This window comes from Capricornis sumatraensis, chromosome 4, assembly GCF_032405125.1.
Source record: "Capricornis sumatraensis isolate serow.1 chromosome 4, serow.2, whole genome shotgun sequence".
Lineage (NCBI taxonomy): Eukaryota > Metazoa > Chordata > Mammalia > Artiodactyla > Bovidae > Capricornis > Capricornis sumatraensis.
This window is the reverse complement of record NC_091072.1, coordinates 83,860,285-83,879,052: the sequence shown is the minus strand read 5'-3', so window position 1 is coordinate 83,879,052 and position 18,768 is coordinate 83,860,285. Positions and strand designations below refer to the sequence as shown.

General features: G+C 38.9%; 1 protein-coding gene across 2 annotated transcripts in view; it reads left to right on the top strand.

Annotated features, from left to right (window-relative positions):
- Nucleotides 1-18,768, top strand: part of PDZRN4 (PDZ domain containing ring finger 4) — a 423,248-nt gene that overhangs the window by 330,020 nt on the left and 74,460 nt on the right. For both annotated transcript variants that reach the window (XM_068971176.1, XM_068971177.1), the window contains one exon: nucleotides 17,946-18,202. In XM_068971176.1, the coding sequence (XP_068827277.1) occupies nucleotides 17,946-18,202 (257 nt within the window). The remainder of the gene's footprint in view (nucleotides 1-17,945; nucleotides 18,203-18,768) is intronic.

The window sequence follows — 18,768 nt, the reverse complement described above, 5'->3', positions numbered from 1 at the left end:
TATTCAACAACCCACAACTCCTACATGCTGTGATAAAAATCTTAAAACTATGAAACAATAATGGCAAACCAATAGTTAATTTTCACATATTAAAACATCTTTAAAAGATAGGAAAAAATGCATCATCTAAGATTAATTTTTATGTTATCTCCTTGCTTGTCCAAAACTCTTGGAATTTATATCTTGCTTGAAGAAGAAAAGGAATCTTAGATCATATAAAAAGCATGTGACTACCTCCCATTAGAGTTTCTCTCCCCCAAATTAATGAAAGGGTCATAAGAACAAAAATATACTATGCTTGGCAGGGAATATTGAAGAGCAGCAATGAGTATGTGTGTTTGTGTGTAGATATGTGTGTGTGTATGTCTTTGGTGCTCAGATTAAAAGATATCATAAGGAAAGTGTGTTTTGTCTCTGTGATTTGAGTGTTTTACTGGGATGCAGGAGGTAGAAATTTCTGACTCTCACCCTGCCATTTGAAAGGAAATGAAGGGAAGATGCTGCTTAATGCTGAGTCTCACCATCCTAGCAGTCATATTAAAATGGAACTACTTCAAGTTCTTGCAAATATGAGATCCTCGTGGTGCAAGAAAAATCAGACTTCATTTAGCATTCTACTAGTCACTCCTTTTGGACTATTCTTTACATCTTTGAAATGTCCAAGTCACTCTGGGATAGCTATTTGTAAGCTGCCACTGTGAGATGACATTTAAAACAAATGAAAGAGATATAGACAGCATCCTCTCTAAATAAACAAAATCAAGCTAGAAAGCTGCTGTGGAAATGCTTGTTTTCTGTCCCACTCTTCTGTGCATATGACATTCTGGAAATTATAAATTCTGTTTTTATAGAACTACAATATTTATTACCAGAGGAAAATAGATTATTAATTATAGCCAAAGGCTGCTTTGATTAAATATACAGTTAATTAGCTATGCTAAGCTCATCCATCCCAGAGCTCCTAATATTTTCAGCCTGATGATTCTTCTAGTACTTTTAATTAAAATTGTTTTAAAAAGCCACAAGTTAGTTGCATGTGCACTTAAATTGAAGTTATCTCTTCAGTGTTTCACTGGTTTCCGTATGCCATGTAATTAATCTTTTGTGATTAAATGTACATAAAATCATCAGAGATGTAAGGTAATTTGTGCAGACATGGAACAATGGAGAGCTTTTTACTGGGCTTTGGCAGGATTATTTTATCTGCTGAAAATTATTTTAAAATTGTACATATGTTAATTGTTTACAGGAACTAAAATTACAAAAATATGCCCCTCTCCCCGACTCTTCCAAACAAAGCAAAATAAAATCAACAGTATTAGTATAGAAACATGTTTGTGGCAGGTTGAATTTAAGAATATAATGACTCCATCTGTGGTTACACTCACTTTGGTCTTCAGTCTCATTCATTTCCTGAAGGAGTCATAGGGCCGAGTAAAGCACAGTTTTCAAAAAGCATCCCCAAGTACTGTTGTCTAATTTAACATGCATGCTGACAGAGCATGCCACAACCTTGAGTTAGCTGCAGTTTTGCATACAGTCCAGCTACTATTTTGGAGACGTTCTCTCTGTTTGCACCACTCGTAATCTGTCCACCAAGGAGAAAACACAAGAGAACACAGGTGGTCTCTTCGCTGGGAACTTTATCCATCACACCCCTGTGGGCCACTGAACTGCTGTGAGGCAGTAACAAAACTGTGTCCCACATGAGCAAGGCCAGACTTTGAACTAGGCATCTCATGGAAAAGTTCAATGACAGACTGACAGGTCCTGGAGTCACCTTCATGTCTGAGCTTTACTTGATTCACTTATAGAAAACAAAGAGGTGGAGGGTTCTTTTTACTAAAGTTTTAAATGACTTCAGGATTGTGTGAAAATGGTGCATATTCATGCTTATGTATGCTTGTATAGATTTTCTTAGAACTGTGAACATCTTTAAATATCATCTTGTCTAAACTATTCATTTTACAGAAACATTTTTTTTCACTTTTCAACTGAAATTTTCTTGTCCTAGGGACAGAAATTGAGACAATTATCCATATCCATGACTACCTACAGTTCAATTCACCTTCGTTCAGTCGCTCAGTCGTGTCCGACTATTTGCAACCCCATGGACTGCAGCACTCCAGGCCTCCCTGTCCATCAGCAACTCCCAGAGCTTGCTCAGACTCACGTCCATTGAGTCAGTGATGCCATCAAACCATCTCTTCCTCTGTCGTCCCCTTCTCCTCTTGCCTTTACTACTTACAGTTGATTACTTAATTGTAGTCTTATAAATTACTTACTAAAAGAAAATAGAAAAATAAACCCACCAATCCTCTTATTTAGTTTTTAGAGCTCTATACCTCTATTGATGTGTAATAATAGAAATTGTAAGAAAAATTTTGTTTTTTTTTTCACTCAGTAACTATGTGATCTTGAGCAAATTGCTTAAAATCTTCAGGTTTAATTTCTTTATCTAGAGGATGAGTTTTATAATTCTTTCACCTCTAGGAGTAGATAGTACTGAGTGGCGTATGTGGCACATAGTAAGCACTCAACCAAGTTTTATTACTCTTATTACCTTTATTATCCATTTCAGGGTACAAGTAGAGACAACCAAGTTAAGGAATCACTGGGGAAATTTTCAGCTATTTTATATAAAATTATATCAGTTGCTATTTTAAATGCATTTACTTCATCTTTTGGCTTAGGCAGCTTTTATTAAATACAGACCAATATATTGCTTTTCACAGTTCATGAATTTGAGGAATTTGGAAGCATGGTGTTAAGAAGGTTATGGGCACAAATTCAGTTGGTTTTACTTGTGGGCATGAAAGCATGTGAATTTCCCTGTGCACTTGGCCTTTTTACTGTAGTTTCATATCATCGATTGAGTTCAACAAGTGTCAGAATGAATTCAAATGGCAGAATTGATTGTTGAAAATGATTTAAACCTTCCACTTCTCCAAGGGTGATGACTGTTTGTTCAGATTTTTGTCCTGTCCTTTCAAACTCATATGCAATAACTTTCATATTAGAAGCACTAGGTTAGAGATGTTGGTAGTGAAGAGACAGTTATATATCATACAAGTTCTACTTTCTTGTGTTAATGCCTATGTTCTGGAACTCCTATATCTACTTGGGTGAAACATTTAAGTTTATAACTCACACAAAGCCAAAAATGACTCAGGTGGAGGACCCTAGAAGGTATAAGAGTATTTGTATATGTGCAAGTTTGTGTGAGTTTTATGAGTGTTTGTGTATGTGTGTGAGAGAGAGAGAAAGAGGGGGAGAGAGAGAGAGAGAAAGGGGGTATGTACAGTGTTGAGACAGTTACCCATTTCCTAGGTAAGTACTAACCAGAGATGCAGTTTCAGAACATTGGAAGAAGTAGTTTTTGATTTCCAAAATAATCACTGAAAATATAAGTCTATAGGAGAAGGGCAACATCCACTTAGAATGCCTTTATACTTTATTTATTTATTTTTTTAATGCCTTGACTTTTATTTTATTTTATTTTTAATTTTTATTTTTACTTTATTTTACTTTACAATACTGTATTGGTTTTGCCATACATTGACATGAATCCACCACGGGTGTACATGCGATCCCAAACATGAACCCTCCTCCCACCTCCCTCCCCACAACATCCCTCTGGGTCATCCCCGTGCACCAGCCCCAAACATGCTGTATCCTGCATTGGACATAGACTGGTGATTTGATTCTTACATGATAGTATACATGTTTCAATGCCATTTTCCCAAATCATCCCACCCTCTCCCTCTCCCTCTGAGTCCAAAAGTCTGCTATACACATCTGTGTCTTTTTTGCTGTCTTGCATACAGGGTCATCATTGCCATCTTTCTAAATTCCATATATATGTGTTAGTATATTGTATTGGTGTTTTTCTTTCTGGCTTCCTTCACTCTGTATAATTGGCTCCAGTTTTATCCATCTCATCAGAACTGATTCAAATGAATTCTTTTTAATGGCTGAGTAATACTCCATTGTGTATATGTACCACAGCTTTCTTATTTTTAAAAATTAATTAAAATTACTTTACAATGTTCTGTTAGCTTTTACTGTACAGGAAAACAGTAGAATCAGCTATATGTATACACACATCTCCCTTTTACATTACTTTCCCATTTAGGTCATGAGAGAACACTGAGTAGGGTACTTGAGCCATACAGCAGGTTCTCATTGGTTATCTATTTTATACATAACATCACTACTTTCTATAAGTCAATAAACCTTTGTACTTAAAATCAAATTCTACAGCTTGTATTTCTGTACAAGGAGGATTTAATCAATTGGACTAGAAACTGTGGCTAGGCTGTTGTAGAAAATCTGCCAATCGGACACTCCTATTGAACTGTGAATGAATGAGAGTATCATAACGCCATTGTACAGCCCTCTCCTACCGCCTCCATTTGGACCATCCTCGCTGTCCCCATCAGATACAGGCACTGATCATTCTCTCCAAGTATCTTCCTAAAAAAGATCTTAACAGCCCAGATAATCACCATGGTATGATCACTCACCTAGAGCCAGACATCCTGGAACACGAAGTCAAGTGGGCCTTAGGAAGCATCACTATGAACAAAGCTAGCGGAGGTGATGGAATTCCAGTTGAGCTATTGCAAATCCTAAAAGATGCTGCTGTGAAAGTGCTGCACTCAATATCCCAGCTAATTTGGAAAACTCAGCAGTGGCCACAGGACTGGACAAGGTCAGTTTTCATTCCAATCCCAAAGAAAGGCAATGCCAAAGAATGCTCAAACTACTACACAATTGCATTCATCTCACACGCTAGTAAAGTAATGCTAAAAATTCTCCAAGCCAGGCTTCAACACTTCATGAACCATGAACTTCCAGATGTTCAAGCTGGTTTTAGAAAAGGCAGAGGAGCCAGAAATCAAGTTGCTAACATTTGTTCAATCATCGAAAAAGCAAGAGAGTTCCAAAAATACATCTATTTCTGCTTTATTGACTATGCCAAAGCCTTTGACTGTGTAGATCACCACGAACTGAGGAAAATTCTGAAAGAGATGGGAATAGCAGACCACCTGACCTGCGTCTTGAGAAATTTGTATGCAGGTCAAGAAGCAACAGTTAGAACTGGACATGAAACAACAGACTGGTTCCAAATCGGGAAAGGAGTACATCAAGGCTGTATATTGTCACCCTGCTAATTTAGCTTATATGCAGAGTACATCATGAGAAATGCTGGGCTGGAGGAAGCACAAGCTGGAATCAAGATTGCCGGGAGAAATATCAATAACCTCAGATATGCAGATGACACCACCCTTATGGCAGAGAGTGAAAAGGAACAAAAGAGCCTCTTGATGAAAGTGAAAGAGGAGAGTGAAAAAGTTGGCTTAAAGCTCCACATTCAGAAAACTAAGATCATAGCATCCAGTCCCATCACTTCATGGGAAATAGATGGGGAAACAGTGGAAATAGTTACCGACTTTATTTTGGGGGGCTCCAAAATCACTGCAGATGGTGACTGCAGCCATGAAATTAAAAGACGCTTACTCCTTGGAAGAAGAGTTATGACCAACCTAGACAGCATATTAAAAAGCAAAGACATTACTTTGCCAACAAAGGTCCATCTAGTTAAGGCTATGGTTTTTCCAGTAGTCACGTATGGATGTGAGAGTTGGACTATAAAGAAAGTTGAGTGCCGAAGAATTGATGCTTTTGAACTGTAGTGTTGGAGAAGACTCTTGAGAGTTGATCCAACCAGTCCTAAGTATTCATTGGAAGGACTGATGTTGAAGCTGAAATCCAATATTTGGACCTGATGCAAAGAACTGAGTCATTTGAAAAGACCCTGATGTTGGGAAAGATTGAAGGTGGGAGGAGAAGGGGATGACAGAGGATGAGATGATTGGATGGCATCACTGACTCGATGGACATGAGTTTGAGTAAACTCTGGGTGTTGGTGATGGACAGGGAGGCTTGGCGTGCTGCAGTACATGGGGTCGCAAAGAGTCAGACACGACTGAGCGACTGAACTGAACTCATCTTCCTAAATGCCTTCCCTGCTTTAGTTACTTCTCACTGTAGACTTTGGAGTTATCTTCAAAACCTAAATGAGACCATGCTATATTTCAGATGCAAGGTGAACGAATACCTTGCCACGGCCCATTGCAAACACGAGAATCTTGTGAAAGCCTCCTTTCCAGACTCTTTTTTCTGTACTTACCCTAATCCCTCTGAACTCTGTTACACCAGATTTCCTACTGGTTCCCAGAAATCTTGCACTTTTATTCCTTTGCCCTGGGTTTCTCTTCCTTACTCCCATCTTTGCTGCTAATGAAACTCTACATCTTTAAGACTGCCTCAAATGTCAAGTCCTGGAGTCAAATCACAATAGTGCCAGATATGGTTGGCCCTTGATACTTTCATAGAGCTATACTAGCACCTTTATTTCAGCTCTTTACAAGTTTGCTTACAATTACAGATGTAGCTGTTGTTTTTCCCTAGCAGATTGTGAGAGCAGGTGCTTTTCCTTATGCCTTCTGATCCTCGGCTTCCACAGCTTTCAAATGGGGATAAAATTCTTACCTCACATGATTGTTCTTGGATGTGACTGAGCTAACAGAGGCCAAGGGCTTGGCTCAGCTTCTGGCTTATTGTGAAGAATGCTCACTCAGTGCTAACCAGTATTGTCATTGTTGCTTCCAGGACTGTAAGCACAGGTATTTTCTTGTAACCCCAGAGAATCACCTGGTCTCTGTCACTCAAGAGTTCCCCAGGAAGGAAGGGAAGGAATCAAGGAAGCATGAATCAACGTCATAGCATGCCAGCTGCCTTAGCTGTATTATTTACGTGATCCTGTCCATAGCTCTGTGAGTGGGTCTTACTATCTCCTGTTCCAGATGAATTAACTGAGGCTCAGAGAATTTAGATAACTTAAAGTCCCACAACTGATATTGAGAACTCTGTATAGACCCCAGTCCTGAATGATTCTCACATCCTTGTCCTTTTTGCTAAAACACTGAATGGTGGGCAGGGCTCTGCTGCTGCTGTTGCTGCTAAGTCGCTTCAGTCGTGTCCGACTCTGTGTGACCCCATAGATGGCAGCCCATAAGACTCCCCTGTCCCTGGGATGGCAGCCCACCAGGCTCCCCCGTCCCTGGGATTCTCCAGGCAAGAACACTGGAGTGGGTTGCCATTTCCTTCTCCAATGCATGAAAGTGAAAAGTGAAAGTGAAGTCGCTCAGTAGTGTCTGACTCCTAGCGACCTCATGGACTGCAACACACCTGGCTCCTCCGTCCATGGGATTTTCCAGGCGAGGCTCTAGAGCAGAGCAATTAATGCCCTTTCTTTGCCACTCAAATCCATTTTAATGGTAGATTTAAGTAAAAGGAATAATATGGATAACTGGACTACAAAATAGAGCTGGGCAATGAAAGGCATGCAGTTTGCCCATAATCACAGGTAACTTTAGAGACAAACCCAGTCACATTTGTTTTAGCATGGTGGTGGTGGTTTAGTCACTCAGTTGTGTCTGATTCTTGTGACCCTATGGGCTGTAGCCTGCCAGTCTCCTCTGTCCATGGGATTCTCAAGGCAAGAATACTGGAGTGGGTTGCCATTTCCTTCTCCAGGTTGTTTTAACAAGCATCCTGATAAATACATAAAAATTTATTTAACATATTTATTGTCAAGTACGTGCCAAACACGTTTGGGACCCTTAAACAGCAGTACTAGACAAAACATGCAGCTTCTTGTCATTCAGTGTTTGTTGCGCAGAACCATTTAAATAGCTAAGCATGTTTTGATATGCTTGTAGATAGGGGACAGTGGACTTCTGGTGAAGATGTACTCAGCATCTCTGGTGTAGTCATCAGTGTCCTATTACAAATGAGTCACTATCTTGTCCCTCATTAGTAACTATGTATAACACTAGTATTCCTTTGATTTAACAGAAAGTTATTTTTAACACTTCTATGACACTATGCTAGTGTGGCTGAGACCCAAAGTTATGTTCTTAATATCCATATATGTTCTCATCATGAATATGGTACCAAGAGATCCTGTCCAAGGGCTGAGAGCACATTTCTGCTTGTTCAGTGAGTATGAAAAATGTATAGCTCTGTCTGAATCCTTAGTTGCTTATGCTGTTTATAGTAATTTTAAAAAAAAATATGGGTCACTTAATTATAATGAAGTTTGTTCCAATGAAACAGTTTGAGTTCATTTTAACAGCATTTGCCCTATGTATGCCTTATGTCTTTACACCCTTAGGCCTGCTGCAGGAAATTTTATGTCTCCATCAGAATTTCTCTAAGTTTAACATATTTGGATCTGATGTGTCAAAACTCAATGGATAGGTTTATTAATAATCAACTACATCAGCTTAGTATTATCTTAGGAAGTAAAAGGTCAATAAGTAGTTGTTATCCTACCATTTCATCAGTGGACTCTTCTCCAAAGACTTCAAATCATTATTCACTGCTTATAGAGTCACTTGAGATATAAAAAGTCTTTTATAGTAATGAAAGAACTCCTACAATTAGCCAGAAGGCAGTCATCTATCTTTTTAAATAGCTCAGCTTGGAGGAGAACAGGATTTCAGGTGATACTCAGTAGATGAATTGTTATGACAATGATAAAGTTGGTGATAGCAATCTGTGTTTTTTGCTGTAGGGATGTGTGTGTGTGTGTGTGTGTGTGTGTGTGTGTGTGTGTGATATGTGCACAAGAAAAAAGACATTCATTCAGACCAAGAATCTGTTCCTCTTAAAGATATGCAAATACAGAAACACTCCGTAGGAACCTTATAATTCATCAATTGCTTATAATTATTTGCTAACTCTAAATGATTATAGCAAAAATACATTTGTAGCTAATAACAAATATAGCAATATCTTGAGACATTTTATTTTGACATAATTTCAGACTCATCAAAAAGTTATAAGAATAGTATAAGGAATTCTCAAATACCATACATATAGAATTTTATTTAACATTTTAAATAAACATTTAACATATTTATCATTAACATTTTACATGTGCTTTAGATTCATTCTCTGTCTCTCCTCTCTTCCCCACCCCATCTCTCGAGTGCTCTCACTCTCCCCCTCATCAAGTCATAAAGATTAATATCACCAATAGTGAACCAAGGTGGTAAGTTTTAGCTTTTCTTTAATTAATTTATTTTTATTGAAGATAATTGCATAAGAGAATTTTGCTGTTTTCTGTCAAACCTCAACATGAATCAGCCATAAATATACATATATCCTCTCCCTTTTGGAACTTCCTCCCATCTTCCTCCCCACCCCACCCCTTTAACCATTATTTTGTTATTTTTTTTTTTAAATCAGAGGAGTTCCTTGCCTAGTTATATTAATAAGTAGGAAACAGAGAGCACACTCAAAGAGTTTCACTGAAGAAAGGAACACTTACAGAGGTATGAGCAGAGTTAAGGGAATGAACACAAGGAGTAGCAATAGAAAGAGAAATCCTTACTACTCACAGACCTGAAAGAGGTAAGGTAAGCCAGGGTGTGAACCAACCCTGACCAGAGCTGGCATCCTGAAAGCCAGGAAGGGAGGGCCTGGATAAAGACAGAACATTAGCTCTCTTACCACTGGCCAAGGCAAGCAAAAGACATAAAGCAAGGGAGCCCGGTGACATGGAATACAGTTGGCAGCATCCCAGCATATACAGAGCTGGGTGGAAAAGAGTACACTATGAATCTCAGGGACAAACCAAAAAACACCAACTCATGTGCCAAAGAGGAGGAGTTTCCATTTCTTTCATTAAGGAGAGGGAAGATAAATTTATTTATAATGAGGGAAATAAAATTATGTTGCATACATTTTATTTCCCTCAGTAAGAATCAAAACTATCATAGCCTTCTTCCTTTAATAATTGGAATCATTCACATATATAACCACTCTTCAAGTTTGCTAAATCCAAGCCAAATGGGAAATCCAGGAAGAAAAGTGTGGCAATGAAAAGAAAAAAACAGAAAATACCAAAGAAAGAATACAAAAATTAAGACAGAGAAAAGATAATAAGGGGAAAGGCAATTATTAAAAATGCATCCCCAAGATTTCCTATAACCAAACTATAAATTGGTTCAAGAAGAGCTCTGAAAAATCCATAAATAATGGGTCTATAACATTTTTTAAAATTTGTTTTTGGTTGTGCCAGGTCTTCACTGCTTCATGAGTGCTTTCTCAAGTTGCAGCAAGCACGTGCTAGTCTTCCTTGCTGTGCACGAGCTTCTCATTGTGGTGACTTCTCTTGTTGAGGCGCACAGACTTCAGGCACAAAGGCTTCAGTAGTTGCTGTTCACCATCTCTAGACCGTCAGCTCAGTAGTTGTGGCTCAGGGGCTTTAGTTGCTGCGCAGCATGTGGAATATTTCCAGACCAGGGATTGAATCCATGTCCCCTGCATTAGCAGGTGGATTCCCATCCAGTGCACCACTAGGGAAGTCCTGGGTCTACAACATCTTAATAAGAAAAGTTGGAGATGAGTCTTGCTTGTGTTTGGGAACACTTTCATCAAGATGTACTGTGAAAGGAGCTGGGAAACAACATCCTGTAGTAGTGACCTCAGTGTCACAATCAGTTAACTAAATATATTATTAGGCTTTTAAAATATCTCCTTGGGTTAATAAGAGTCTGCAATTCATAATGTTACATGTAGAAGCATTTTGAATAAATTCAGTTCTTTATGTTGTAAATGTGTGTCACACAGGGTTGATAGGGCAAATTCTGCACTGTTGCAAGTTATAGGTTAGACCACAGTCTCTATTGATTACCTGGTAGCTCAGTCACTAAAGAATTCACCTGCAATGCAGGAAACCTGGGTTTGATCCCTGGGTTGGGAAGATCCCCTGGAGGAGGGCATGGCAACCCACTCCAATATTCCTGCCTGGAGAATCTCCAAGGACAGAAGCCTGGTGGACTGCAGTCCATGGGGTGGCAAAAAGTCAGACACGACTGAGCGATAAAGCATAGTACAGAAAGCACAACACAGTCTCTATTGGGAAAAGATACAAGTCAGGGGTCAGCAGCACACGGGGACCTGGAGCTCTTGCACATACAGTGGGTCTGTATTCCAGTGGAGAGACCCAACCCTGCTGTTGCTCTCTTAGGGTCACGTTGTCAGGAGGGAAACACAGGAGATTTAGGCTATCTGAGTTAGAAGTCAGTTATCTCCATTTTCTGGGAAAGCCAGCTACCCAGCACTGGGGAGCCTTTGGAGCTCAAGGGAAGCTGCAAGACCTCACACACCAGGAAAATGAAGCTACCACCCTGCAGTCCAGGCAAGACAGAAGGAGCTCCAGGATCACTCCTGAATAAGTCTGCTCATTAGAACCTGTGTGATAATTACCATATTCTCTTCCCAAAATCCGACAACAGCACTGTCAAAAGAACACTGAACTACACAGACTTTTGATTTGGTGCAACATAACATTTTTTACGTTCTCACTTTCTAAAATATGATTATCACAAGCCTACCAATGTTTTGTTCATTGACAATATTTTTTAAACGTTTCAAAATTAAGTTTAGTCAATCTCACAAGATTTTCTTCATAACATGTTGCACAATTCCTTTTCTGTGATTTCTTTTTGCTATAAATATTTCTTATGCTATGCTGTCCTTAATTTACATAACAGATGTCCTTCTAGAATCAAACATACCAAGTTTAAAAAAAGGCGATATGCTTAAATTCTTTAAAACTGATTTACAGATTGTATATGCCAAGTGTTTTAATGAATATAGAGTTTGGATTATTTTAAATTCCTTTCATACTAAACATTTTAGCAGCAATTTAAATATTGCTTTTTTCTTACATAAAACATTATTAGGCTCTGTTTTTATAACACCCCCATAATTATCAGAGAATTTGATCAGCAATCACATAGGGATTCTAATCAAAATTTATTTCATAGTTATTCATGAGGGTGAGAGTTCTTGTAAACTGTCATGCCCAACCAGAATTACAACACTCAGATCTGAGGATCTAAAGTAAAAATAGTGACTGTAGTTGATAACACTGTATTATATAATTGAAATTTGCTAAGCAAAGAGAACGTAAATGTTCTCACCTAAAAGAAAACATAATTAATTAATTGAAGTGGTAAATGTGTTAATTAGCTATTTGGAATCCTTTCACAACACATACATATATTAAATCACTACCATGTACGTGTTAAATATCTTATTATGTTGTTATTTGTATCTCCATAATGCTGAAAATAAATGATTGAATGAATGAAAAAAATAAATTAAATTTTATAAACATTAAAAAACAGTATTTAAGTGTTTCATGCTTACTTGTTCTCCACTTGAAATTGTACATAATCTTTGGTATTCTGCACCTCTTCTACTGAGTATTCTTACATGTATAATCTCATGAAAGGCAGAGATACTTAAAAGCCCTTGTTTCTGTAAGAGGCACAGAGGTTTGGAAACCCTCATCGTCCCAAACAGCTGACCTTGGAAATGAAATCGCACCAGGGTGATTTGGTCATTCATGCCCTTGTTTGCGCTATGGAAAAAAGAAAAGCCTGTTTGTTTTCTGACACTCAAGAAAATTGTGCATGTGGCTGGATTTGGAGGAATAATCAAAGCAGAAGAGCTCACATACAAGCTGAGGCCACCAGTCACTCTGGGGAGGTTGTTGACAAGTAGCTCAGATTTTGCAGTTTATCCAAAAGAGTAGATTGATTTTTAGTTAAACAGAAGCTTCACCAAATGATAGCTGATTTGGTTTACATATGAAAAGCTATATTTTTTACTTAACATTCACAAGTTGCTTATGGATTAATTAGCCCATCTGCCACAACAAATGGATTCTCACTTCTTTTGCATTGCTTGCTGAAAAGTGACTACTTGTCTCCTATTCACTTCCCTGTATCAATAAAATGGAAAATAATTTTTTAGAACTAAGATATTTATTTTTTCATATCTGTAAAAATGTATATATTTTCAACATATCAACTAAATTGATAAAGTAAGTGCAGGAAAGAGGAAGACCTTCTCTGGAAAGGGTTTCCCATGGTTAGGATTTCTTTTAGTCACTAAACATCGAGTAGAACCGTTCCAAGTCTGGCATGTTTAAGGCTCCTCTTTACACATGCTTCCAATCCCAAATCTATTTTTCTTCTTGAGGATAACCACATCTCTGTTTCTCCAAGAACTTCTATCATTAGCATCTTCCTTTCCTCTTTTATGCTATTACCAATTCTGATAATCTTCTTTATCAATATTGTGCCTGGTTTCTCATTTATCTCAAATCAGGTGACTTAATCACCATTTCAGAGTCCAGTTGCTCCACTCTCGGCTGTGAGCTTCTTATCAGAGAGCAATTACATGAGTCTTTTCAGTTTTACTCTAGTTGTTAGGTAGCTTTAGAAACAAATCAGTTTTGTCCACAGTTATCAAAAATCCAAATGTTATAGTAATAGAGAGAATTACCTCATATACTTCTCATGTTTATTAGGACGCTTTAACCTCTCACTCACTCCATTAACAACCACTTTAGAAAAAGGTCTATTTCTCTACACTATGCTTAAATCAAATCATCAGCCTTCTGCATGTACTCTTCAAACCTACAGCCTGTAATACATGGGTATATCTTAATTTTCAAATTACCTTTCCTCCCATCAATTTTGCTCCCATCACTCTTCACCCAGTTTTTCCTCCTGAAAATCAGCTTCTACCACTTTTGCTTCCTTCCATTGATTAGGCACCTAGAACTGCTTGGATCAGCACTCTTAACTACCTATGTTAACTGGAATGCCATTAATAGCCGACTTTTCCTTCTCCAATTTCATTTCACATATTTTGTCCATACAAAACCAAGATTGAGGTAGAGAGAGAGGAAGAGGGAAGGAATAGTGAAGGGAGGGAAGGAAAGAATATGATGGAAAAGAAATAAAAGGATAACGATATGGCACTATGAAATACCAAGTATCTTGTTGGTTTAGGATCTAACTACCTGGAAAATACAGTTTTGCTATGAATTTGTTAATTTACTTCAAAATTTTCTATAGGATTACAATTTCAGGTATTATTTCAAAATTATTCTTCTCCCTAGTTGTAACTAATGATAACTGAGTAAAGGAACTGCCAGAAAATACCAATTAAACTCTTTTTTCTATTGTGAAAGGCATAACTTACGGTGACCTTTTGGTAGGCTAACAGTATGTTGATGAACTTCAAGTGAAGTGAAAAAAAGAGTGTTTCATATAATCAGTGCTTACATTTTCTAAGGGATCACATGGGGCAGTATACTGAGACTTCAAAGGTCATAGACTTCTTTACTTTGAGAGATATTAAACAGCTTATGAAAATAGGGGTCAGCTGCATGATAACTAGAAGAAAAGAGCATTCCCAATAGGGAAGTAAGATATTTGAGATTATATTGACTGTCCTTTTTTAAGATTGCATTCAATTGTCCATAAAGCAAAAAATTAATTCTGCATATAAATGCCATTGTTGTAAATGAATGAATGTACAGGTCTTAGAATCAATAGCTATTGATCTTGCTGTATGAATGCTAATATTATCTGCATATACTAAGCATTATGATAAGAACTAATAATTTCACAGGCTAAAATACTCTCCAGTAATTTTTTGTTTCTGCAAAATTTTTTATAGTTTTCTGAACTTTGCAAAAATGATCTTACTTCACTTATAGGAGCTTAAGATAAATAATCTTTATCATTAAGGAACTCACTTTTTAAAAATTATTCTTTATTTGAAGATCATTAAAACAAGTAAGAAACAAAGGAGTCTCAAGACTAGGTTGTAGGCAGGGTCCTGAGCCACCTTGGGGAAGAAATAGAATAATGGCATTTCTTCACTATTTAATAACATACAATTTATGCATTAGCAGGATTTCATGTGGGCGTCCCCTGGAGAAGGAAATGGCAACCCACTCCAGTGTTCTTGCCTGGAGAATCCCAGGGACGGGGGAGCCTGGTGGGCTGCCGTCTATGGGGTCGCACAGAGTCAGACACGACTGAAGCAACTTAGCAGCAGCGTCAGCAGCAGCAGTGGGCTTCCCAGGTGGTGCTAGTGGCAAGGAACCTACTGTTAATGCAGAAGACATAAGGATGAGGGTTCAATCCCTGGGTTAGGAAGATCCTCTGGAGGAAGGCATGGCAACCCACACCAGTATTCTTGCCTGGAGAATCCCATGGACAGAGGAACCCAGCAGGCTATGGTCCATAGAGTTGCAAAGAGTTGGACACGACTGAAATGACTTAGCACACACACATGCAGAATTTCATGTATGACTGGAAGAAACCATGGCCACAAATTATTTTCCATTTACCTTCAGATAATGTTTAAAGTTCCTTCAAAAGAACACTTTCATTCTGCCATTGTTAGGAGTTACTCTAGATACAATGCTTATAGGAAAAGATAGCATTATTGACATTGTTCCAGTAGGTTTTAAATAGCTGGTAATAGATTATGACCAAGAGCTCTTTTCAGAGAGGTAAAAGTATGAAATCTTGCACAAATGAATATTCACTCAGTTGAAGGGACACCATGAAGCAGAAAATGTGTGGATAAAAGGGAAATTCTTCCATATCACATAGATTATGACAGAAGAGTCTATCTACCAATGGATCATCTTCCATAATTCTGGACTTAGTAAACACTGACCGTAAGAAGAGACAGAGGATGATGCTCTTCAACACAAGAAGCCAGATTTCAGTTTGTACTTTTCCACCCTGGAACTTCTCTTACCATTTGCTGACTACAGGTCTTCAGGAGTAGTGTCCACTCCAGAGTGCCTGTCATCTGAAAGTGCTAAAAGTTGGTAGGTGTACTGTGTTCACATTGCCCCATATGCCCAAAGTCATCAAGCCATTCCAAAGTTATATCAGTGAAAACTCAGTGGTAATGTTCTAGTTCATGGAGAAAATTAATGACTATGCACATTGGTAGGTAAACACCCAAATCTCCAACTGATGTTTCTTACTAATTATTCTAGAACTGTACTGGGTCATATGGTGCTGGTGAGGAAACTTAATTGCTCAATTTCTGAAGGCACATTAACTCTTTCAAGGTCAGTTGAGTAAATTAGCTCATCTGGGTCATTAAGCCTATCTCTACATGACATGACAATTTCCACCTGGCACTGTATCATTTACCCCAAAATGTCCCACATTTGCTCTGAGCATGCACATATTCTTTCTCTACTTAGAGGGAGAAAGTGTGCTCATTTGAATGTCAGCAATCTCTCGCTGGCTGCAACTCAGTGATTCCCTTTGTGTCTTTTGAAGGCTTCCAAGGATCTCTAAAGATTTGCTGGTGCACCAATGGCACCCCACTCCAGTACTCTTTCCTGGAAACTCCCATGGGTGGAGGAGCCTTGAAGGCTGCAGTCCATGGGGGTTGCTAACGGTCGGACACGACTGAGCGACTTCACTTTCACTTTTCACTTTCACGCATTGGAGAAGGAAATGGCAACCCACTCCAGTGTTCTTGCCTGAAGAATCCCAGGGACGGGGGAGCCTGGTGGGCTGCCGTCCATGGGGTCACACAGAGTCGGACACAACTGAAGCAACTTAGCAGCAGCAGCAATTAGAGCCTCACCAGCAGATGGGTGGTTTCGTTGTCCAGAAATGGTATAATTTCAGGGTTTTTGAGCACAGTACTGTACTCCCAAGTATCTCTTCCTATCTGCAAAAGCCAACATTATTGGTTCATTTGGGGTGGGCGTTTTGACTTTCTTTTAGGATGCAATAGCTGTTTATGAAAACACAACTTCCACTAAGAGGCTGTGCTACTAGAACCCACGTTAGGGGAATACATTGATGACAATTTGAGAGCAGTCTCTGTACTACCTCTCAAGAGGGTAATCAGAAAAGCCTGTGGGTGTTTTGGGTGCCACAAAGGTGGGGAAACATCATTGGCCCTTAGAAAAGCCGGCATGAGAGAGTGTCGCTAAAAGAAAAAAAATTTCCCCCAAATGCCCATGGTTGGCCCAACTGAGAAGCAGTGATGGAAGGAAAGGGCAAACATCCCCTCTTCCTCTGTTATGTCCGGGCTACACTGGAGAGTCACAAATGGCATAGGTGAATACAGGTGAGGAGACGAAGGGACATGGCATACTTTCTCAGAGGTGTTTTAGAGCAGTGTTCCTTTCTTATGCATGTAAGTCAGCTGGAATCTTGTTAAAATGCAAGTTCTCATTTAGCAGGTCTGGGGTATGGCCAGGGATTCTGCATTTCTAATCTCTTATGCTGCTGGTCCACAAACCATACTGTGAATGGCAAGGACTTAGGATAACATGCACATGAGCAATAACATGGTCTTGGATAAAAATGATGAAAATAAAATAAATCTGACAGAAATTACGTTGCACGTCAGTAAGGTTAATTAAGGGCTTCTCTGGTGACTCAGTGGTAAAGAATCCACCTGCCAGTGCAACAGACGTGGGTTCAATCCCTGGGTCGGATGATCCTGGAGAAGAAAATGGCAACCCACTCCACTATTCTTGCTTGGGAAAGCCCATGGACAGAAGAGCCTGGCAGGCTACAGTCCATGGGATTGAAAGAGTCAGACATGGCTTAGAGACCAAACAACCACAAGACTGATTAAATATTGAAAATGCCACCAGAAGATTGATAGATCATTTTTTAAAAAAGATATACTTACCATTTCTACCTAGCTGAAGATTTTAATCATTTTCTGAGGCTTATTCGTTGTTTAAGGTTTGAAATCTTTACTAATAATTCTGATAGTGGGCTTTGTAAAGATATAAGAAATAACTGTCTTCCTAGTTTCCATCACTTTCTCCTGTTGGTGAATAGTTCAATAAATGTCAATGTCTGATTAAATATTCCTTCACAAAATTCATAGCAGAGCTTGTTTAAACCTCCCCTGCCCACCTTTTATTAATCTATCATGACAGTCTCTCTGTTCTTTCCTCTGAGATGAGCAATGCCCTTTTATCTTTGCAGGTCAATGGGAAAGATCTCTCAAAGGCTACCCATGAAGAGGCAGTGGAAGCTTTTCGAAATGCCAAGGAGCCTATCGTGGTCCAGGTGCTAAGGCGAACACCTCTCAGTAAACCAGCCTATGGGACAACCCCAGAAGTGCGACTCATGAATGCCAGCACTCAGACGGACATCACCTTTGAACATATAATGGCCCTGGCCAAACTTAGGCCACCCACCCCTCCAGTGCCCGACATCTGTCCATTTCTGCTCTCAGACAGGTATTTTTCTGTCATTTTTACTAGAGACTTATTTGTTGTCATTTGTCATTGAAAGTAGATGTTGGAAAGAATCAGGCACCGTAGCAAGTTGACAGTTACAGAGACAAGCTCTCAGTTCTGTTCGGAAAATATCTGTGACTGTGTCTCCATACAATTAGTTCTCAGTTGTCCTGGTCCTCCCTTTCCTGACCCACATGATTGTTTCAGCTCAGGAATCCTACTTGCTGAGATGCAGTGAGAAAGTCTGGCTCTGATTAGTTCATCTTCATATTTTCAGTCATCACAAACCTTGCACAGCTCACAAGCACTGGTCAGGGAAATAGATTTTCTCACTGAAGTTGCCAAAAACCTTATTAAGACAGACCTAGAAGCAGCATGTTGGCACTCTGTTCTCCTTTGTGGGTTGCCTCGCTCTCCTTCTCTCTTTTGTTTTTCTCTTCTTTGGAGAAGCTAGGAAATTCACTTTATTAAGGTGCAATTCTCTGCAGGAAGCAATTACCTGATATATTGAGATGTAAACCAAAGGTCCTGGCTGTCTGAGAGGAAGTAAATAGAGCTACAAAATA